This window comes from Carettochelys insculpta, chromosome 1, assembly GCF_033958435.1.
Source record: "Carettochelys insculpta isolate YL-2023 chromosome 1, ASM3395843v1, whole genome shotgun sequence".
NCBI classification, from domain to species: domain Eukaryota; kingdom Metazoa; phylum Chordata; order Testudines; family Carettochelyidae; genus Carettochelys; species Carettochelys insculpta.
The window spans coordinates 351,477,617-351,500,436 of NC_134137.1; the positions used below are offsets into that span (position 1 = coordinate 351,477,617).

Below are 22,820 nucleotides of genomic sequence, written 5' to 3' on the forward strand. Positions count from 1 at the left end.
ACCCCAGGTTTAGCAGGTTAACGTTCAAACCATCAAGCTATTCCTCCACTCTACTGCTAGGGCTACTGTTGGTCAGTAAGACTTAGTCTTAATTCTATTCTCTTTCAAACACGCCTCTAAGAGACTGTAGCCTATCAGCAGCTGCCAAATTACCTTCATCAGCCTACTAGATAAAGAAAGTGGAGAAGGAGGAAGTCCACTTGTCAAAGACTGAAACACGGCAAAGGTTTATTATGCTCCAAGGGAAAAAAAAAAGACTGTTCCTTACTGTTTTCTTCCCAGGCAGTTTTAGTTAGCTACCATATTTAATAAAACACACACCACAATTTAAAAACAGGATTCATTCATATAGACAGAAAAATGACAGTCTTGCTTTTAAAAAAAAAATCAATGATTTGTGCAGCCCCTTGTGTATGTGGGGAAAAGAAGTTACTTAAAAAGTCTCAAATCTGAACAAGCCGCAAAAAAGTGAAAGTATTATTACGCACTTGACTTGGGATCAAATCTGAAAACTGAAGGTGGAATGCAAAGGTGAACAGCAAATTCAAACTCTGACAAGCGGGTCAGGGACTGAACAGCAGGCAAACACCACTGAATTAGTTCCCCAAACTATTACACCATCAGCAGACACCAGTGTTGGGCTCGACTCCTTAATGTAAGCAAGGCGCCTTGAGGTGGTCAGTGAGAAGAGGCAAGCAAGAGGTGCTTAGGATTATTACTGGTTACAAGAGCCACAAACACTATACCAGGGGCTGGGCAGGAGGACAAGAGGAATGGGAGGTACACCATATTCTTTCAAATGCTTAAGACGTGATGGCTGTCTAGACTAGCCCAAAACTTTGAAATGGCCATGCAAATGGCCATTTCGAAGTTTACTAATGAAGCGCTGAAATACATAGATAGGAAATACAGCAGATAGGAATAAGGAGATTTCGAAGTTGATGGGGTCCTTTCGGAAAGGAGCCGTGTCTGGATGAGCCGCACGGCTGCAAGCGGCGTCAATTTCGAAGTGCCGCAGCTGCCGGCATTCTAATGAGGCGCTGAATATGTATTTCAGCGCTTCAGCACTTCATTAGTAAACTTCAAAATGGCCATTTCCATGGCCATTTTGAAGTTTTGGGCTAGTGTAGACATAGCCAATGTGTAACAGCAAAGGCCTACAAAACTGGTAAAATATATGACATATCATTGATAATTCTAAAAAATAAATGGAATGCATTATTATGTCCACACATCTTTAGGGTTTGATCCTCTTTGTAAATAATTTTATTTTTTATTAGAACTCAGAGCTATAAGACCATATTATTGTTGATTTTAAGCAGTCATCATCACTCATTTCAATAATATGATCTGCTTAAAACTAAATTATATGAAATACCTTATAATTTTAATGTACGAAAGAAATTACCAGTCTTTACTGTGCATTTCCACCACGTTAAAAGAGAAACTGTTCAAGTATGTAATCCATTTATGTCTCCACTACCACCTCTATCTGCAAAGTGTATGTCTTCACTGCACATGCTGCAGCAATGCTGCTCTTCCAATACAGCTGCACTGATATGGCATTAAGATCGCTTATCTCTGTACGCAACAGGGCATCAATTGGTTTGAAAAAACAAAACAAAACAGAACAAAAAACCCAGGCATAAACAGCTCCTATTTTCTTTGTAATTGTATCCCAAACGTTCCAGCCCAAAGGTAGGTGATGCTTAGAAAAATCTTAAATATTGGCAGGATGTGCTGTCTAGAGCACTTTATTGTATTCAATTTGAACAAAGTAAATATCAGAAAACTTTGTATATTACAGTTTTAATTTATGCCATTTTGTGTAAGTATATTATTTCCTTAAAGCAGACTGTATCTTTGTTTACTTTTCTGTTTAGTTCCAGAAGAGCAGCTGACTGAATTTGTTGAAAGCAAAGATCACATAATCATACTGAATGTGTTTAAACTGTTCCAAGAAAAAGAAGACATAGTACTTCCTGCACTTTATTGTTTACATTCATTAGCTGGTCCATGTAAGTGAATTACTGTAGGATTTGGGGCTTTCACAATAGATCCTCTAGTTCTGAAATGTCTCAGGGGGTAGCCATGTTAGCCTGTAACTTCAAAAACAACAAGCAGTCCTGTGGCACCTGAAAGAGTAACACATTTAGTAGGTCATGCGCTTTCCTGGGTAGAACCCCGTTCATCAGATGTGTTGGAATGGAAATAACAGAACAATTCTGAAATGTTCTGTATAGTCTTTGATGAATTTGCAGAGTAGTTCAAAGGAAGGCCAAAGGCATTGTTTCACTGAAAGTCTTTTGGCACCTGAGGAGTTTCAGTTTAGGCAGCTAAGTAAATTTGCTTTAAGAAAAGGTGAGAGACTAGAATGTGAAAGCAGCCTTGAATCCCTCTGTTCCCATGCAGTCCTGGACAGCTGTTGGCAACTCACAGGCATAGAACTGCTTGATTTTTACCATAATTTAGGTTCCACTCTATTTTTGTTTTTTTCTGGGGTAAGACCTTTGGAAATCTTTGTCATAAATGAGTGCAGGCAAGGGCTTAGTCTCTTGCTGATGTAACTGGAGCCCAGGTGAGCCAATGGGAATGGAGTGACTTTTTTGAACTGAGAACAATTGCCGTTTAAAGGCTCGCTTGTCTGCTGGGGAGACAGAGGGAGGACAGAGGGAAAATGGTGTCTCCCAGGCAAGTGAAATGAATCCCATAAATATCTTGGCTATCTCAAAATCAGCCATATAGATGTAAAAGCCATAGAGATGTATTGTTGGACGCAATCAGGTTATGGTTATTTTGAATTTGGTTGGACTGGCTATCTCTGTTTTCTTGTTGCCTTGTTTTATTGTTGTTCTGCTCTGTGGATTTTTTTTGCTTTGTTTTTGTTTTTTGTTTTGCTTTGACTTGATGTTTTTCCCCATAATTGTTAAGCTGAATCCCAGGGAAATATTTTCTCTGCATGCAACCCCATGATTTATTTTCTCTTGTGAATAAATGACTGTTTTTAATCAATTGATCTGATTCCTGTGTCCTGACAAGGTTCTGTGAATGTGTATGCCCTGGTCTAGAAGGCCAGCTACTAAATTACAGTTCTTTGATCTAAGCTATTTCTGGAGGGAGACTTAAGAGCTTGGGTGTACCTCCCTGGGAAGATACTCCCAGGTGTGCCTTCCTGGGTTAAAGGGGTTTTTGTTACGTGATGTCAGCATACCCTCCAGGGTCCAGGAGGTCTGTGACCTTGGAAATTTTAAAGTAAAGCCTGTGTATAGGCAAGGTGTTTTAAGTTTTTGCAGGCCTAGACTTTCTGCACTCGTAGTGCCAGAGTGGGGACAGAGCCCTGACAGTTTTATATATTTGGGCTACTCTTATAATCAATTATTTTTGAAATAAATAGAATACTATCAGTTGAACTCAAGTTTGGTTTGTCATGGTTGAGAAATTAAAAAAGTAAACACTTGACAATAAAGGAGGTTTCCCAACTCCTAAGAACTATATTAAACATTGTGTTTACTTAGCAACGAAACAAATATATGAGCTGTATTTACTTCAGAATTCTTACTAGTTTGTGGAATCCCAGAGCTTGGGTTCTAGCTGATCTCGAAATGTCTGCACAGCTATTTGTCAGCCCAAGCCCCAGTCTGCTGATCCTGGTTTGCTCGGGGTTTTTAGTTGCTGTGTGGGCACACCTGCTTTTTTATCCCCATTCCAGTTCGAACATGATCTTTGCTACCTCTTTCACTAATCATTAATAAGAATTTTTTGTTGTTTGCTACCTATAGCCTGCACTTTAAACTAGGCATGGAAACAATTTGTAGTTAAAACTTGCACTTTGTCAAATCTTTCAAAAAGCCAGAAGCATCCCTTAGTGCAGGGGTCTGCAAGCCAAACAGCGAGAAGAGACATTTTTTTCAAGTTCAGTTACAAAATCAATACTTCTGGAGCCACAATGCATGTGAATTTGAGACAGTCCCTAATAAATGACGTCAAACCATACTCTTTGTAACCCCTGTTTTAAGAACAGCACATACACAATGATTCGTACCAGTTAGAAAGTTGAAGTTACTTTCACACTTGGATTGGGAGCAAATGAGGACCAGAAAAATGTTATGCCTGGGGATAGGCTCTTAAGCAGGAAGGAGCAATGTTCGCATCAACCCTTCATGCCCCCACCACCTAATCTCAGGCTCTACCCCCATCAGCCCCCAAACCTGCTCCCGCATCTCCAGGCTTTGCCTGCCTCCACCCTCATAGCCACCCTTTATCCCTAAGCTTTACCTGCCATCTCACAAACCCACCCCCCCATTGCCAGGCTTAACCCCACTCTGCCCCAAACCAGCCTCACAGAACTAACCCATCCATGGTGTTGGCTGGGGAGCACATGCCAGGCAGCCACATGTCCCCAGTGGAAGGAAGGCTGGCATGGAGATGTTCTACTGGTGGGTGTGAGTCGAACCACACCCACTGGAGGTGTGTGGCCACTTGGGGACACAGCTCCACTGGATGGTGGGAATGGCATCATGCAGAGCTGCTTCCCCGCACCTGCAGAAGGGCTGGCCCAGAACACAGGGGCTGTACCAGTTACAGCCCAGAGCCCCCAGAGCCTGGGGCTGCAGCTGCAGAGCCCCTCTCTGAATCCAGCTGTGCTCTGGGGCTGAGGAAAGGCAAACCAGCCCTGCATAGAGCTGCTGGCATGCAAAGACTGTGGCAACTCTGTGCCTGGCAGTGTGGAGGGACAAGTAGCAAGGCGAGTGAGGAGCTCTCCGTGGCTCCCTGCGCTGCTGCTGCAGAAACACTGGAACTAAATGTAATTGGTTTAATGGCCAGATCCCTCCTGCTGCCCTGCCGGCCATTAAACTAATTAAATTTGGTTCTACTGTTTTCAGTGGCAGCAGGGCAGGGAGCTGCAAGAGGAGTCTGCGGCTGCAGTGTCTGGAGCTGCAAACAACTCCTTAAAGATCTGCATGCCACTCCAGAGCCACAGGTTGCTGACCCCTGACTTAGCTGAACTATTCTAATCATTACCACTGTATTAAGCAGAGAAAGGACAAAGCTAACAGCAAAGTAAGTGATATTAACCTGCCCACGAAAAGGAGGGGAGATGAGAATTACAATGATAAGAGCATGGCATGAGGGGGAATCAAGAATACTGGGTTGTGTTCCAAGCTCTGCCACTGAACAGATGTATATCGTTTGGCGAGTTATTTAAATATTGTATACTTCTCTTTACTCATCTGTAAAATGCACAGAGACCTGTTTATAGTTTTACTTAATATTTGTAAAGCACTTGGAGGCCTATTTGCTGTATAAGCAAAATATATAATGGAAGCAGATCTGTAACAATTCATACTCTAAGTGACTCTTGGTTGAACTAAAGCAGCATTTGTAAGTAAGTGTAGGTTTAGCTAACGTCTTTCATTTTGGAAATAAGTAGAAAAAATAAAACCAGGATGTCTAAAAGCAAAGTATAGACCAGTTTTTTAAATACATACATATTAACGAGTTATTTACTTTTTCTTATTTAAGCATAACATTTTTTTTAACTTTAGCCAGCAATGTTGAAGTGCTCATGTCTGGCAATGTTAGATGTTACAATGTCATAGTGGAAATGATGAAAACATTCCCCAACAGTGAACCAATCCAGGAAGTGAGTTGCTGTTTGTTGCACAAACTTACAATTGGTAAGTAAATGAAACCGTATTTTACATTTAAAAAAAAAGAACAGTCTTGTAGCACCTTAAAGACTAACAATTTTTTATGAGATAATGAGTTTTCAAGGGTAAGACCCACTTTATCAGATTTTTGGAACAAAAAATTGTCCTACTAATGCATAAGGCAACTGAGATTTCTGTTAAGCCCCAAGTTAAATGTGTCAAACTTGCAAATGAATTCCAATTCAGATGTCTTCCTTTGTAATCTACTGGTAAAATCCCATTGTAACAAGATTGTTACTTTAACGTCCATTATACTATGTCCTGTGAGGTTAAAGTGTTTCCCCACAGGTTTATGTGTATTCTGATTCCTGATGTTTGATTTATGTTTGTCCAGTGTACATGGCAGAGGGGTATTGATGGCACATATCACATCAGTGGATGTGCACTTATATGAGTAACATTCCCTCTGGCCTTCTGTTGCTGCCCAGTGGAATGGTGTCTGTGGACACTAGAGAGTCACATCCACCAAGTCTCATCTGAAGGTAGATAAAATCCTCTTTGAAGGAGTCGGTGAAATATAGAAGATCATTCTGGGTTCTCTGTACATGAATGAGGCAACAAAATAAAAGAATCCCATTCCACGTTTTCGTATTTTTGGCCAGTTATCCTCATTTCACAGAGAAGTTTACTTATTATTGTAAACACATTAACTGCCTCGTATGTGTTTTTCTTCAGCCACAGTGTGGCTGCATCTACACTAGAGAGACAAAACTCACGGAGTGTCCACATTACAGTAAATTGTCAGAAGGCAGCTCTTCTGTTGACAGTGTTCTGCCATTCCCCCAGGAGGCAGAACGCCTTTCTTGACAGAATCTGTCAACAGAAAGCCAGCGTGGATGCTGTTGCAGCACTGTCTGCTATGCTTTCGGTTGAAAGTTCTGTAGAGAGAGTGGCCAGAAGGTCTGGCTGCTCTCTGTTGACAGAGCAGATCATCAGAGTGATCTGTTTTCATGTCTATCTGCAATCTGTTGACAGAAGTTTTGTCAGAAGTTACCTTCCAACAGAAACGTCTATTGACATATTGCTGTAGTGTAGATGTTACCATTGTGTGTAGCTATATAGCCCCTTTATAGAATCATAGAATTGGAAGTAACCTCCAGAAGTAACTAAGTCCAGCCCCCTGTACTTAGGGCAGCATCAGGCACCATCTACACCATCCCTAACAGGTGTTTGTATAATCTGCTCTTAAAAATCCTGGATGATGTAGATTCCACAGTCTCCCCAGGCAATTTATTCCAGTGCTTAACCACCTTGAAGTTAGGAAGTTTTTCCTGACTTCCAGCCTAAACTTCTCATGCTGCAATTTAAACCCATTATTGCTTTTCCTATTCTCAGGGAATAAGGAGAATAATTTTTCAACCTTCTCCTTGTAACAACCTTTTAGATACTTGAAAACTGTTAATATCTCTCCTCAGTTTTAAATTTTCCAGACTAAACAACCCCAGTTTTTTCAGTCTTCCCTCATAGGTCATGTTTTCTAGACATTATTGATTTTTGTTGCTGTTCTCTGGACCCTCTCCAGTTTGTCCACATGTTTCCTGAAATGTGGTGCCCGGAACTGAACACAATACTCCAGTTTAGGTCTAATCAATGCAGAGAGAGAGAAGTACTTCTTGTGTCTTGCTTACAACATTTCTGCTCATGCATCCTAATGATCTTTGCTTTCTTATAACAGTGTTACACTCTGTTGACTCTTATTTAGTTTGTGGTCCACTATGACCCCCTAGGTCCCTTCCTGGAGAACTCCTCCTAGGCAGTCATTTGTGTGTAACGGATTGTTTCTTCTGAAGTGGAGTATTTTACTTTTGTCCTTCTTGAATTTTATTGTATTTACCACAGAGCATTTCTCCAGTTTGTCCAGATAATTTTGAATTATAATCCTATCTTCCAAGCCACTTGCAACCCCTCCCATCTTGGTGTTATCCACAAATTTTGTGAGTGTATTCTCTATGCCATTATCTAAATGGTTGATGAAAATATTGAACAAAACCAGTTCCAGAACTATCCCCGTGGAACCCAACTCATTATGCCCTTCCAGCATGACTGTGAGCCATTGATAACTGCTCTCTGAGAATGGTTGTCTGACATGTAACCACCTAATAGTAGCTCATCTAGGTTGTATTTTCCTAGTTTGTTAAAGAGATGGTCCTGCAAGACAGTCAAAATCTAGATATACAACATCTACCACTTCCCCCACGTCCACAATACTATCAGAAAAGCTGTCAGGTTGGTTTGACCAGACTTATTCTTGACAAAGCCTGCTGACTGTTCCTCCTCCTCCTCCTGCTGTTATATAGATATAAGTCTAGATGGATGAATTCAGATAACATTTTAATCTACTTTTAGGAAATGTTTTCAACATCTTGGTGTTAAATGAAGTACACAAAGTCATTGTGAAGGCTGTTGTAAGATACTCTGCAAATGAAAAGTTACAAGCTGCAGGTCTCAGTTGTTTAGCTCTCCTCAGTAAGTAACTTCCTTCCTAAGTATCTAAATAAAATGATTAATAGACAACCAGTGGTTGTACTAGTATAATTTCTTGTGGTTTCATAATTCTTCTCTATTTTGTCCCTTGTAGATTTTAAACAGGAGTAGGGGGTTAAAAACGCTGGGTATTCAACAGTGTTTTATCCTGTTGCACGTCACCTACCCTCCACTCAATTGGCATACTCTTGATGATCACTAACATGTCTATTCATAGGCTGCATACTGGATAATCTCTTCTTAATTGAAAAACTGTTCTGAGATACTGAATATGGTAATTCTGAATCTAAGGTTGTTGATTGGTTTGTTTTAGCTGCGTACTAATACTGCTGTGGAAGTTTTCTTCTATTTCTGAGCAGATGTTTTAGAATTAAACTGAGCTTTGTTTGAAGTTGTATTAGGCCACAATTTTCAAATGCGGGTAGCTGTTAGTTTATTAGGGGCATGATCCTGTAGCCTTTAAAGATGTGAATAATTTTGTGCCATTCTGCAGTGAGTTGGGTTGCTCACATGAATAAGTGTCCCAAAGATGTAGCAGATCCACAAAATAAGCCCAGTTTTGCGAACCTTTAGCATTATATTGGCAACTGTTCATTTTCATGAGTACTTGAAATTCACTAATAATTTTAAATCAGCTTGTTATAAATCACATTTTATTTTATTCTTGCCCAGTACTTGTGATAGCCATTTCAGCATGCCCTTTTTCTGCTAATGACAGAAGAGTGCTAGATGATCATGGTGATTCTGTGATTAATGGCAATGTAGAAATGGGGTCGTGTTTTAGCATCCACAGTATTCCTTATGTGCACATGAAATAAATGGCAAGAGAAGTGCCTACATTTAACACCCCCTCTCTTTAATGAACTTTTAAAATCTTGTCATAGTGTCAGAGAAAATGGTATAAATCTGTTGCAAAACTGGTATCAAAAGCTTTTGTCCCTCCTAGGCTACGTCTACACGTGAAGCCTACATCAAAATAGCTTATTTCGATGTAGTGACATCGAAATAGTCTATTTCGATGAATAACGTCTACACGTCCTCCAGGGCCGGCAACGTCGATATTCAACTTCGACGTTACGCAGCACCACATCGAAATAGGCGCTGCGAGGGAACGTCTACACGCCAAAGTAGCAGACATCGAAATAGGGATGCCAGGCACAGCTGCAGACAGGGTCACAGGGCGGACTAGCACTTCCGGGGCAACAGCTAGCCGCTCCCTTAAAGGGCCCCTCCCAGACACACTCAGCCTGCACAGCACGCGGTCTGAGGAGCCATAGGCACACAGACCCCGGGCGCCACAGTCATGGACCCCCAGCAGCAGTAGCAGCAGCAGCAGCCAGACGTCCACCCAGCCCTCCCGGCAGGAGCAGGGCTTGCCCTGCTCCTTGCCATGCGGGAGGCAGCTGAGCACCTCCTTGCTACCCCGGAGGAGGAGCTGCCCCCAGGGCAGCAGGGCTCAACCCCCAACCCTGCAGCACCCTGCGCCCCCCGCCTCACACGCCGGCGGCTGTGGAGCTACCCCACCAGCACCGACTGGTGGGAGTGGCTGGTGCTTGGGGAGTGGGACGACGACTGCTGGCTCAGGAACTTCAGGATGAGCCGGCAGACATTTATGGAGCTGTGCCAGTGGCTCACCCCCACACTCAGGCACCAGGACACCGCCATGCGGCGTGCCCTCACAGTGCAGAAACGGGTCGGCATCGCTGTCTGGAAGCTGGCCGCTCCCGACAGCTACCGATCCATGGGGCAGCAGTTTGGTGTCGGCAAGGCCACCGTCGGGGCTGTCCTCATGGAGGTAAGAGAACCCACAAGGAGAGGGCAGGGGAGGGGAGGGGGGCCCGGGCAGAGGAGGGCAGGGCAGGGCCACGCACACCCTGCTCACCCCTCATTGGTGCTGTCCCATGTGCTTTCTCTGCAGGTTGTGCGTGCCATCAACGCCATGCTCCTGCACAGGCTCGTGAGGCTGGGGGACCCAGATGCCACCATCGCGGCCTTTGCCACCCTGGGCTTCCCCAACTGCTTCGGGGCTCTGGATGGGACTCACATCCCCATCTGCGCCCCGCATCACAGTGGAGGACGATACCTGAATCGCAAGGGCTACCATTCTGTCGTCCTCCAGGCCTTGGTGGACAGCTGGGGACGTTTCCAGGACATTTATGTGGGCTGGCCTGGCAGCACCCACGACGCCCGGGTTTTCCGGAACTCGGGCCTGTGCCGCCGGCTGGAGGCGGGGACCTACATCCCCCAGCAGGAGATCCCTCTGGGGGACACCACCATGCCCTTCTGCGTCATCGCAGATGCGGCATACCCCCTCCGGCCGTGGCTCATGCACCCGTACATGGGCCATCTCTCCGCTAGCCAGGAGCGCTTCAACGAGCGCCTGAACCACACGCGCCAGGTGGTGGAGTGCTCATTTGGCCGCCTGAAGGGACGCTGGAGATCTCTCCTGACCCGCCTGGATGCGGGCCCCAACAACATCCCCCTGATTGTGGGTGCCTGCTGTGCCCTGCACAATTTGGTGGAGAGCAAGGGGGAGACCTTTTTCCAGGGCTGGGCTGTGGAGGCCGGCAGGGCCGACGTCCAGCCACCTGCTGCCCCCAGTCGGCAGGTGGACCCCGAAGGGACCCAGGTCCGGGAGGCCCTGTGGGCCCACTTCGATGAAGAGGCCGCAGGGTGAACTCTGCCCAGGCCCCCCACTGCCCGCCCCTTCCTCCACCACACTCCTGCCCCAACGCCCACACCATGGAGCACCCAACCGCACCCCCCTCCCACTTTTCCTGGACAAATGACAGCACACACTTGTGGCTGAACCTAAACTTCTTTTTCTTTGAGAACTTTTTTTTTTAACTATAAATATATAAAACAAGAACAAACTATATACAACATGTGGAAACAAAGTCATATGTACAAATAAAACAATCGTCACAAACAAGTGTCCTCATTAATAAAAAGAAAACCAGGGAGGATAAAGGGGAGAACTATTTACATGGGGGGACGGGGCAAACGGGGGCCACAAACAAATAAGTTTAAACTATATACAAGGGGAGGGGCCACGTCCCGGGCCCCTCGCCCCTACAGTCCGGCACTGGGTGTTGGCGGCCGGGAGCCCTGCCGCAGCCGCAGCCCTGTCCTGGGCTGGCTGGGGGTGGGCCGGACCGGAAGATATGCCCGGCGAGTCTCGGCTGGCTCCAGGGGTCCCTCAGCGCTCCGGCCCTCGGCGGTGGGTGGCGGGGCGACGGCGGACGGGACGGCAACGGGCGGAGCAGCTGGTGGTGCGGCTGGTGGAGCAGGCACGGCGGGTGCTGTGGCAGCCGGCGCGGCATGGGGGGCCAGGTAGTCCACCAGGCGGTTGAAAGTCTCCATGTAGGCCCCCCATGCCTCTTGGCGCCAGGCCAGCGCCCGCTCCTGCAGCTGCAGGTGCTGCTCCACGACCTCCAGCTGCCGTCGGTGGATGGTCAGCAGCTGGGGGTCCGTCGCCGTCGGCTGGTGGTGGTGCGGGGTCCGCTGTCTAGCCCGCCGTGGGGCCGGTCGGTCCTCGGCCGAGGGGCTGCCCTGGAGCGATGGTCCCGGAGGGCTCTCCGGGACCACTGATGCCTCGCCGGCGCTCTCTTCCGGTCCTTCTGATGGTGCAGGTGCGGGACACAGGAGAGGAGGGGGGGAAGAAGAATGGAGACAGGCGTTAGTGTGGGCCCCGAGCCATGGCCTTTGTCCCGCCAGCCCTGTGCTGCAGGTTCCCCATCCCCGTCCCCGGGAGATGCTGCTGTGATGGATGGGGTTCAGGGGTCTCCCTGCCCTGCACCCCGTCCGCTGGTGGGAGCGACTCTCACTTCACCCCGCAGGGTCTGACAGCAGGAGAGGTTTCTTAGGCCACAGATGCCCAGTTTCTCCCAGGAGTGACAGCACCAGCTGTCGGAAGAGACAGTCCTTCCAACCCGTCGTGGGGAGAAGACCCCAAGGGGGGCCCCTCTGGGATGCAGCTTTCCCCCTCCTCAGGCTGGCTGCCTTCCAGCTTTCCCTTCCCCTAGCCTCTACCTGTGGCCCCCGCCCTCCCCCCACAATTCCAAGCCAGCTCAGCTCCTCCCTCCTCTTTGTTCAGGGCAGAGGTGTCACCTGCCAGCTGTAGCCCCACGATCCTCCTTTGCCCCTGGGAGCTATTTGGCTTTTGTTGCTCATATGTAGCCTGAGTCTCCCTTTTGCACCCCCCCCCACTCCATCACATGCTGCTGCTGCTGCTGCTGCTGTTGCTGCTGCTGCTGCTGCTGCTGTGGGGTGTCCCACCCCCTCCTCCCGGGGGCCCCTCGAGGTTCCGCTCCCCCCTGCCCCGGGGATGGGGCATGGCACTGTCGTGCGGGGTGGCGGGGGGCAGGGGCTGATGCACTGCTGTGAGGGCCATGGCCCTGCTGTCCTTGGGGCCATGGCCATGTGAGCATGTGGGGGGCCCTGGACACATATCTATTACCCCCCGCCCCTCAGGGCCAGGGGTGTACACCAGAGGGGGGTACCTACCTGTCGGTCCGCTCCCACGGTCTGGAGATCCCCGGGGGACGGAGGCCCGGCTGCTGCTCCGGGATGGCAGGAGGAGGATCTGCAGCCCGGATTCTGCAGAGGAGGAGCCCCCCTCCTCCTCCTCCTGCCGCGATGTCCGGGGAGTGGGCTCCGGGGGGGGGCCCCGGGGTGCGGGGTTTACCTCTGGGGCGGACTCCGGCTGCTGGGGCTCGTCGGCCGAGGTATCAAGGGTGGCTGGAGGGGAGGAGGTGTGCCGGGGGCCCAGGATATCCCTGAGCTCCTTGTAAAAGGGGCAAGTGACGGGGGCGGCCCCAGATCAGCTGGCCGCATCCCGGGCACGGGAGTAACCCTGCCGCAGCTCCTTCACCTTACTCCTGACGTGATCAGGAGTGTGGGCAGGGTGACCCCGGGCAGCCAGGCCGTCGGCCAGCCAAGCGAACGCATCCGCCTTCCGCCTCTTGCTCCCCATTACCTGGAGCACCTCCTCCTCGCTCCAGAGCCCCAGCAGGTCCCGCAGCTTGGCCTCCGTCCAGGAGGGGCCCCGCTGCCGCTTGCCAGCCTGGCTGCCCTTCTGGCTGGGCTGGCTGCCCTGGCTCCCCTTGGTGGGGGTCCCCTGGGGGGGCTGCCGGGCAGCCATTGCAGCTGGGTGGGTGGCTGAGGAACGTGCAGGCTGGCCGCGTGTCTGGGCTGCCGCCTGCACGTTCCCTCAGCTTCCTGCATAGGAAGGGAGGGGGAGGGGACCTTTTAGGGGGCCGCTCCATGCGGCCACCATTGAGCTGAGGGGCTGGAGAGACCGTCTCTCAACCCCTCAGCTGATGGCCGCCATGGAGGACCCCGCAATTTCGACGTTGCGCAACACACAACGACTACACGGTCCCTACTTTGACGTTGAACGTCGAAGTAGGGCGCTATTCCTATCCCCTCATGGGGTTAGCGACTTTGACGTCTCACTGCCTAACGTCGAAGTTAACTTCAAAATAGCGCCCGACGCGTGTAGCCGTAACGGGCGCTATTTCGAAGTTAGTGCCGCTACTTCGAAGTAGCGTGCACGTGTAGACACGGCTCTAGAGAGGTCTGGATTATATCACTTTTACCTGGTAAAATCAACTTCAGCTAATCTGATTTAACCACATAGATGAGCACCCGTATATCTCAGAATGAGAACATTCTTTTATTTTCACAATTAAAAAAATGTTTTGTTTTCAAGCGGAAACAATATTTTTAAACCAAGAGTTAGAAGAAAGAAAAGAAGAGGAAGAAGGGGGAAAATTATATTGGCTGGAAGCATGTTATAAAGCATTAAAATTGCACCGAAAAAACATAGATGTACAGGTGAGAATTTTGGAATGATGCACATGTGAACATAAAATAATTAAATGCATAAGATAAGGTGTTCAGCAAGTTAAGTCTCTCAAATGTACTAAGAATATAATCTGGATAAGTAAAGATTAAGTTTTATTGCATTACTGTTAATGGCTTCACCTGATAAAAGTACAGCTATGTGGTCCCATTCCTTTACATGGAAGGATTCTTACTACCTGTTAGAAGACATCATGATTTAAAGAGAACTCAAAATTGTTAATAAACGCCTTGCCACAAAATAATAATAAACCACAAAAGACAGTAAAACAAGTGTGTTCATTCTGCTACAGTATCTTTTGTTACAACTCTCAGATTATATAAGAGTGAAACCCACTTGTAAAGAATAGTCTTCTCTCAGCTAACTGAAACAAGTTATGTATTTCCCAAATCAGTAGGTGGATTGACTGTTAATTTATTTATAGTGAAGGGAAGTTTGAATAAAGGGAAATGCAGCCTATTTGTGATCATCATTAGTGACATAATACTCAAAGTGATTTATTTTAGTCTACGCTAACTGGCCAGTAATGGTCTGCTGGTGTCTGCCAACTCAGTTCTTTCCATTTGTGTATGAACACAGTAACATTTTCTCACATGGGTGAACTCTTCTTGATGATTGGACTGAAATTAGGAATCAGTGCTTGTCATTTCTCCATTTATTCATCTCCGTAATGAGCTGGTCTCGGTCACTTCTTAAGATCATGCATATTTAGTCAATAAGGATGTAATTCACATGTGGTACAGAGGACCAAGGTCTTATAGGGGACTGAAGTGTGCCAGGATTCTATCCTGTAGCCTTAATATTATAGAGGGAGAGAACACAACCATAAGTGTCTATAAATTTAGCTCAACAGTCCCACCTATCTGACAAAAAACGATGAGCACCATATAGCTTATATGGTCAGTACCTGTTGCCTTGTCAACTTGGTATTAGAACAGTGAGGGAAAAGAGAGAGTGCATGTATTGCTGGAAAAAAAGCCAATCCAGGGAAATTTCTCAATTCTACTCAAGAAATAAAACAATAAGAATGTGAAAAAATGTGTACATTTTTATATATACACATCTTACTAAAAATAAAATTAGCGTTTTTGGCATAACCTGGATAATAAAAATTGTGACTAAATTAGTATTTTCTCATTGTTGTTTTTATTTTGACATGTCGACCTCCACAAAAGAGTGGCAAAAATGGTGGAACTATTTTAGAATGCTTTATAAAATAATTTGTAGCTGTTTCAAAAGTATTTTGTTTTGCTCTTGTTTTAAATTTAGGAGGCTGCCTGTTGGGCTTTGAACCATCTGTTTATGTACCAGTGCAACCTTCATGACAAAGTTGGAGATGAAGATAAACAGTCAGTAATAATAACTTGAACTATATGTTTGGGAGCATAAAGAGGTTCAAAACTCATTGGGCTTGTCTACACTACCACCTTCCATCGAAGGAAGGATGGTAATTGAGTGTTGGGAGTTTACTAATGAAGTGCTGCCGTGCCTAGCAAATTCCCCCCTGTGGCAACTTTGAAGTTTTAAAGTTTAAATTTTGAGGCATAAGGGGACTTAGAAGTTGCCCCAGCACTTTGAAGTACTGGCGGGTGAGCCGCAGCTAGATGCATGCTGGTAGTTTGAAGTTTAAAACTTTGAAGTTGCCACGGGGGGGAATTTGCTTAATGAAGTGCTGCCTATGCACAGCAGCACTTCATTAGTAAACTCCCAACACCCTAATTACTATCCTTCCTTTGAAGGAAGGTGGTAGTGTAGACAAGCCCATTGTTAGGTCACTTGGATTCATTCTTTGACTTTCCCTTCAGTTGCTTTCTAATTCATCAAACTGGAGCAAGGCCAGCAGCAGTACTTGGAGCAGAAGATGCTGGTGTTCCCAAATTATTAGCGCTGGGGCTGGGTGGGAGCTAAAACTACCTGGTCACTTGGGAGAAAAAGCTGAGGCAGAATCCCCCAGATTAGATGGATAGTTGAAATAGAAGGAACGTTACTGGAAACAGAGAGGAAGAGCTGAACATGGGAGAGACAGAGAGAATCTTTGTCCCCTCCTTTCAGAGACCTGCAGTAACCAAATTTGAAATGCATTTTATAGTATTTTACTGTATTAATTTAGACAAAACTCTCATTAATTTCAGAGATATAGGAATTTGGCCTAATATGTGAAGTTAGCTACCATTTGAAGATCTTCCTCTTTACCTGTTGCTATAGTAAAATATTAACAACCTACTATTATGATCTACAAAGAGTAATGTCACTTAATTCTAATATAGTCTCCTAACAATTTATTTTAATTGTTGTAATATGGCCTTTGTGCTTTGATTTTATCCATATTTTGTGAAAGGTACCCCATACACAGAGAAGTGATGCTAGCCATGCTGATGCATTCCACAGCAAAAGAAGTATTTCAGGCAGCTGCTAATGCGTTGGCAACTTTATCTGAACAAAATGGTAAGAGAACTTAGAAACAGATACTTTCAGCTTTAGCAACAGTTCATGGCAGGACTGTTACAGGATACTGTTATGTAATACTGTGAGGAGCTAGGATTGGGACTGCTCATCCACTGAAAGTTAAGCATGCACATACACTTTTCCAGAATCATGGTCCTTATCCCGTTTCTGGACCAGCCCCATTGTATAGGTAGAGCAGGAATGGGCAAACTTTTTGGTCTGAGGGCCACATTGGGTACTGAAATTGTATGGCAAGCAGGATAGGGAACATGTGTGTCCCAGCCTCCACTTTCTATCCAACCATCTCTTCCCCTGCCCTGCACCTCACCACCAGCACGCCCACCCCGCTCAACACACTTCTCTGTCTCTTTGCTGCACCTCTGGGACTTCCACCCTCTATCCAATCCCTCTCTGTTCCCCTCCTCCTATCTCTTGATCCCCTGGACACACACACCCCAACACCTGCCCCCTATCAAATTCCCTGTGCTCTCAACCTCCTGACATTTCCAACTGGAGCACCAGGACTAGTGGCACTGCAGTCCCATTGCCATGGAGTATCTGTGCAGTCAGCGTGTGTGCTGCCCAGGCTCTGGGGAAGGTGAGGCTGCAGGGGAGGGACAGCAAATGGGGTGGGACTGGGGGCTAGCCTCCCCAGGGGGATTGATCAATGGCCACCCCTGCTTGCTGCAGTGCTGGAGAGTTGGATTGGCTTCCTGGACAAGGCTGTCCCAACCCCACTCCCCAGTGGGAGCTTAGGGGCCAGACTGTAGGGTCCCATGGGTTGGATGTTGCCTGCAGGCAGTATTTGTCCCCCTTGGATGTAGAGTGAGGCTGGAGTCTGGCACCCTAACACTCTCATTCTCCAAGTGAGGCTGGATTATATTGCCAGTACGTTTCCAGACCATCCCAATATAATTATGTACATATTTATCTGTATACTACAATGTTGTTGCATATAACTATATCTGTTTCTAAGTAAAGCCAGATTATGCAAGTGTATTACTATTGTTTCTGAGCAAAAAGTTATATATTTGGGTATTAATAGCTACAAATATTCACACACTGTATGTATATGTTATACTGTACAATTTTATTGTAACAAGTGTGTGATAACATTGCCTAATGGCTAGGATTTTCAAAAAGCCTACAGGAGGTAGACACCCCGTTAGCTGGATGCCTAATACTTATTCTGCTTTTGAGAATCCCAGGGTTTTGAATTTTGCCTTTTTAATTCTCCTTCTGCTTTTTCTCCTTTTAAAATAAAGTTCTTAAAACAGAAACAATAGATAGGAGATAGCAGACGACCGCAGCAGATGGAGACAGGGGTTACACAAGGGCCTTCAGAAGGGTGAGATGAGGATCAGACAGCTAGCAGAGGAGAAGCGAGCGCACAGAAAGCACACTAAGGACTTGCCAGACACCCACCACATCTGCAAGAGATGCAGCAAGGACTGTCACTCTCGTGTGGGTCTTCATAGTCACAGTAGACGCTGTAAATGAAGTCCTCAGTTGAAACTATAAAGGGCGCGATCCATAGTCTATGCAGACTGAAGGATGCCTACTACTAGATAGGAGATAAGTGTCTTGTAATATGCAAGTACAATTTATAGTGTATTTACATAATGGTTTGAAATCTACTTACAGGCTTGTGAAAGGCAAGAGTTACTGATGGTTATGATGATGAATGCAGAATGCATGTGGTATAAACATGACTACTGCATTGAGCAATGTTATTTTAGGTTTGATATACTCATTATTTAAATGGAATCAGACTGAGCTCAATGACGAATTTACTCCATTACAGTAAACGGAGTTAAGCCAGGGAAACTCATGCAGGAAGTAATGTTTATTTTTAGAGCCTTAGTTTGGTAGTTGAAAGGTTTTTTTTTTAAAAGTTACATGTTTTCTGCATGATCACTGAAGAAAGAATTCACAGTAAATGTTATTTTGAGATAAAATAAGCAGTTAAAATAGACTCACTGCTCAATTCTGAATCCTGTAATCATGACGTAGCATACGTTGAAATATAGGCTGTTTTTTTTAGTCATTAGGCCCTTTGAGATCCTCAATTTATTGGCTAATTGTACAAATGTAAGTCTATTTCAACCTATTGCATTTCCCTTTCTTTTTTTATGTATATCAATTATTAGTAAAAAATATGTTGGTTTTGCAAAGTCTTACCCTCATGCTTAACTTCAAACAAGTAAATCTTACTGACTTCAGTAGAACTGCTTGCCTGCTTCCTTTTAGGAAGATGCATAGATGTCTGCAGGATCACAGCCTAAATGAATATATGCATATTTGTTTACTTAATGCTTTCTCATGTTGTAGTAAATATTAGACAGGTTCTGTTGGCAAAAGGCATACACATGAATGTACTGGACATAATGAAGAAACATTCAGACTCACCTGAAGTGGCTGAAAGTGCCTGCAAAATGCTGAATCGTGTTTTTGAAGGAAGGTAATACATACTAGTAATGTGGGATAAGCTGATGGTCCAGAGCAGTGCAGATTTTAAACATATTTGAATAATTGACAGTTATTTCTCTTATGGTGAAGATTACTCCAAAATGGAAGACCCATCAAAGATTCTGAATTTTGTAAGCCCCACGGTCAACTTAAGGAAGGGTGGAGTAAAAAGACTACTCATGGTATCCTTTACACCCCCTGAACTGCACAGAGGATGCTATCATTGGATGGACCATATGGGCAGCCCATAAGGGACAGAGAATTCCATGTAGAACTGGACAAATACTGCACTTTTTTTTTCACAAACACTAATTCCAGTTGCTAAAGCAATTCTATTTGATGATGTTCAGTCCACCTTTGTACTCACTTTCTGCAGCAGGCAAAATGTTTGCAGACAACAAACTGAGAACTCCTAAACATGAGTACCTACATTGGAATCTTGATTCTAAATGTTAACATTTACCCAGTCAAGGAACATAGTATGCCCGGTCAAAACAGCTCAAATTTTGAATTTTAAAGAATTGTAACAAGCTTTATGTAACTTAGCTACAAAGATTTATTCACTGAAATTTTGTCAAATAATTTCAAGTAACAAAGTGAAGAACATCATGAACCTTTCCTGGACAATGCACAGCAAAAGTGAAATTTGTCAGGTTTATTTCAAATTACTTATCCAGTTCTTTTCCATCTGTCCAGCTGTCACAATTATCTTCACATGGCTGATTTGCTCAGGCTTTGTACTAGGGTGGGTAAATTTCACCATTTAGAAATAAGCACCTCGTTGGTCAACACAGTGTACCTAATAAATAGACTTACTTCTGCAGGAGCTATTTCTCTCCCGCGTGCTTTGGTTCACTTAAGAATTTCTGAATGGCCTTAAAGATAGGGTGACTTGCTTAGAAATACAATCATAAATTAGACTAGTAATAGAGAGGTAGCCATTTTAGTCTATGTTCTAACAAAACAAAACGGCAGTCATGTAGCACTTCAAAGACTAACAAAATGATTTATTGGGTGATGAGTCTTCGCAGGACAGGCCCACTTTGATCTGAAGAAGTGGGTCTGTCCCACAAGAGCTCATCACCTAATAAATCATTTTGTTTTTCTTTAAAGTGCTACATGGCTGCTGTTATGAATTAGACTGTCATTATTATGCAATCCCATTAATCTTCATATGAACTTATTTTATTTTTGTTATGTTTTCATTATGTTTTATCCTTTTCTTTTTAATGCCAAATTGTCCCCTTTGAAGTAAAGACCAATGTATCAGTATACAAAATTAAGTAAACAGTTCTGGGAAAGGAGAGTAAATAATCCCAATAAGGCCCTGGTATTTGTCATAATGGATGGCTCAAACAGGAGAGGCAGACCCCACAGAGAATTATTGGATGATACAGTAGATTGGTGTGGGATTGGTGTGGAGCTAGTCTACAGAAAATAACCCACTCCACCCTGGATGAGGAAAAATGGAAGGAAATCTTGAGAGAGCATCAGACACCAATGGGCATTGAGCCTATGGTTGTTTGTTGATGATAATGATGATGGTCACAGTGGTTTAAGAAAGTTCAAATGCATACTTCACTTCTCATAACTACAAAGCTAAACAAGCTTCTGGTGCCTTTTTTCACTTCCCATACCTGTTCCAGGGCAGGTACAAATAGTGAATAGCAAGGAAAGAATATCTGTACGTGAAGTATTTTAGCAAATACAAAATTATAGCTCAGTTTTGGTTGACATGGATATATAATAGAGTTAATAAAAAGTTGATATCAAGAGTGCTGATAAATTTTTAATTTGTGTGTGTGTAAATATACAACATTAAGTCTTAAGTCAGAAAATCTTAAAATTAAGTAGTGTCCCTATGGTGCTCCACTTTAGGCATGTCTATATCCCTTCACTGACAATCAGAGAAGTTTGGTAGCAGTGCGAGTTCAGCCCATGCTTCCACAGCTTCTTGATTGTCATGAGACTAGCAGGCATGGACTGCTGAACTCTCCTCAGTTCCTTCTCAATTGCTGCTGGCTAGAGATGAACTTACGGCTGTCCATTTTTGGATCATTAAAGGTACACCTACACAGCAGTGTTATTTCGAAATAATACAGCTACGCATACAAATGCATTTTGAAGTAGCACTTAGTTATTTTGAAATACAGCATCTACACACATAGGCTGCGTCTACAGTGCCCCTCCCTTTCAAAAGGGGCATGCAAAAGTGGCCGATTGAAAATACAAATGAATGCTGATTTGCATATTCAGTGTCTCATTTGCATAACGATGCCAGTTGTTGTTCCGGAAATACTGTTTTTGAAATGCAAATAGCCATGTAGATGGGATTCCTTCAAAAGAAAGCCCCCCCACCTGTCTTTCGAAAGCACCCTTCTTCCTAATTTTTTTCAGGAAGAATGGTGCTTTCGAAAGGGAGAATTCCTTTCAAAGGAACCCTGTCTACATAGTTGTTTTGCATTTTGAAAACAGCACTTCCAGAAGGGTGAGTGGCCATCATTATGCGAAGGAGATACTGAATATGCAAACCAGTGCCTCATTTGCATTTTCAGTTGGCTGCGTTTGGCATGTCCCTTTCTGAAGGGAGGGGCAGTGTAGATGTGGCCATGGTGCCTCTTTTAAAATAGGGCCACTGGGTGCACTATGGCTCATTTCAAAATAGTCATTATTCCCTGTCTTAACAGCACCTATGTCGAACTAGCTATTTCAAAATTGGTTCCATTCCTTCCAGTAAGATGTTTACCTATTTCGAAATAAGCCAGCCACTATTTTGAAATAGTGGTTGTGTTGTATAGGCGTATAGTTATTTCAGAGTAACAGTTCTTACTTCAAAATAACTTTGCTGTGTAGATCTACTCGAACTCTTTAAGAATTGCTCATCTTTAGCTTCCCAGAATGCTTTATCTTTGTCACTTTGTTTGTATTTTATTTGGCCATGCTGAAAGGGAAAGGAAAGGGCTTGTTTCCTGCCAGTGCTGGTGGGAGGGGGAAGAGGAAATCCTGTAGACAAGGATATGCCCAGCTTTCTGGGTTTCAAAAAGTGTCTTAGTTGCAAAGAATCTGTTGTACTGTCTGACGGATACTTGCAATACACTTGCTGCCTGGAAGAGAAGCACATTCCACAAAGTGTGGCTTGTGTCAATAACTGAAGCCCAGATCTAGGAAAGAGAGAGCGAAGACTCAAACTCCTACTTAGTACTGGGGTCCTGATACCAAGTTCACCTAGAGCTCTGGTCTTGCAAGGTCTTCCTGCTACGCACTGCCCTTCTTGTCTTCAGAGTCAGAAAGTGAGCAAAAGAACATGAGTTCACACTGCTCTTCTCACCTTCCATACGGGGTTTCATTTCACTATGACCATCAGACTTATTACCCCACCCCCGCAAAATCCACAGTCGTCCTAGTTTGATCAACCTTGGTACCAGCAATCAGGTCCCTATCCATCATGGTGGCCATACTTGGATATTTGACTGACTCAAAAATGATAAGCCTCCCATTCCTGTAATGTGGTGTACCAGAAAGCAAGGAGACTGTGTGTTTAAATGCTATTTTAGTACTTTTAAAATCACAAGAAAGCATTACAGGAAAATGCCCATAACAACTAAAATAGAGGTTTTGTTACTACCCATTTTGGAATGCCAGTAAATGGAGGTAGGGTTACCTGTTGTTATTTCCTGTAATAAATACAGTTATGATTGATCAAAACCTAATATGACAAAGTTTCTGTTCATTTCTGCAAACTTATATTAGTTCATGAACAATATGGAAGTTATGGAGCGAAAAGGAGTGAGTGAGGTCACATACCCTTTCTTTCTTCTAGACCAGAGAGTAAAGTAGTACATGTG

At 44.8% G+C, this 22,820-nt stretch overlaps 1 protein-coding gene across 2 annotated transcripts in view; it reads left to right on the forward strand.

The window, feature by feature from the left end:
• The window catches only part of LRRK2 (leucine rich repeat kinase 2), a 120,247-nt gene that overhangs the window by 19,067 nt on the left and 78,360 nt on the right, over nucleotides 1–22,820 (forward strand). Inside the window, exons 6-12 of one of the 2 annotated variants that reach the window (XM_075016297.1) lie at nucleotides 1,884–2,018; nucleotides 5,547–5,678; nucleotides 8,058–8,177; nucleotides 13,909–14,033; nucleotides 15,331–15,410; nucleotides 16,400–16,506; nucleotides 18,838–18,967. The exons of the other annotated variant lie outside the window; for it this stretch is intronic. Coding sequence (XP_074872398.1) covers nucleotides 1,884–2,018; nucleotides 5,547–5,678; nucleotides 8,058–8,177; nucleotides 13,909–14,033; nucleotides 15,331–15,410; nucleotides 16,400–16,506; nucleotides 18,838–18,967 — 829 coding nt within the window. The remainder of the gene's footprint in view (nucleotides 1–1,883; nucleotides 2,019–5,546; nucleotides 5,679–8,057; nucleotides 8,178–13,908; nucleotides 14,034–15,330; nucleotides 15,411–16,399; nucleotides 16,507–18,837; nucleotides 18,968–22,820) is intronic. 2 annotated transcript variants of the gene reach the window in all.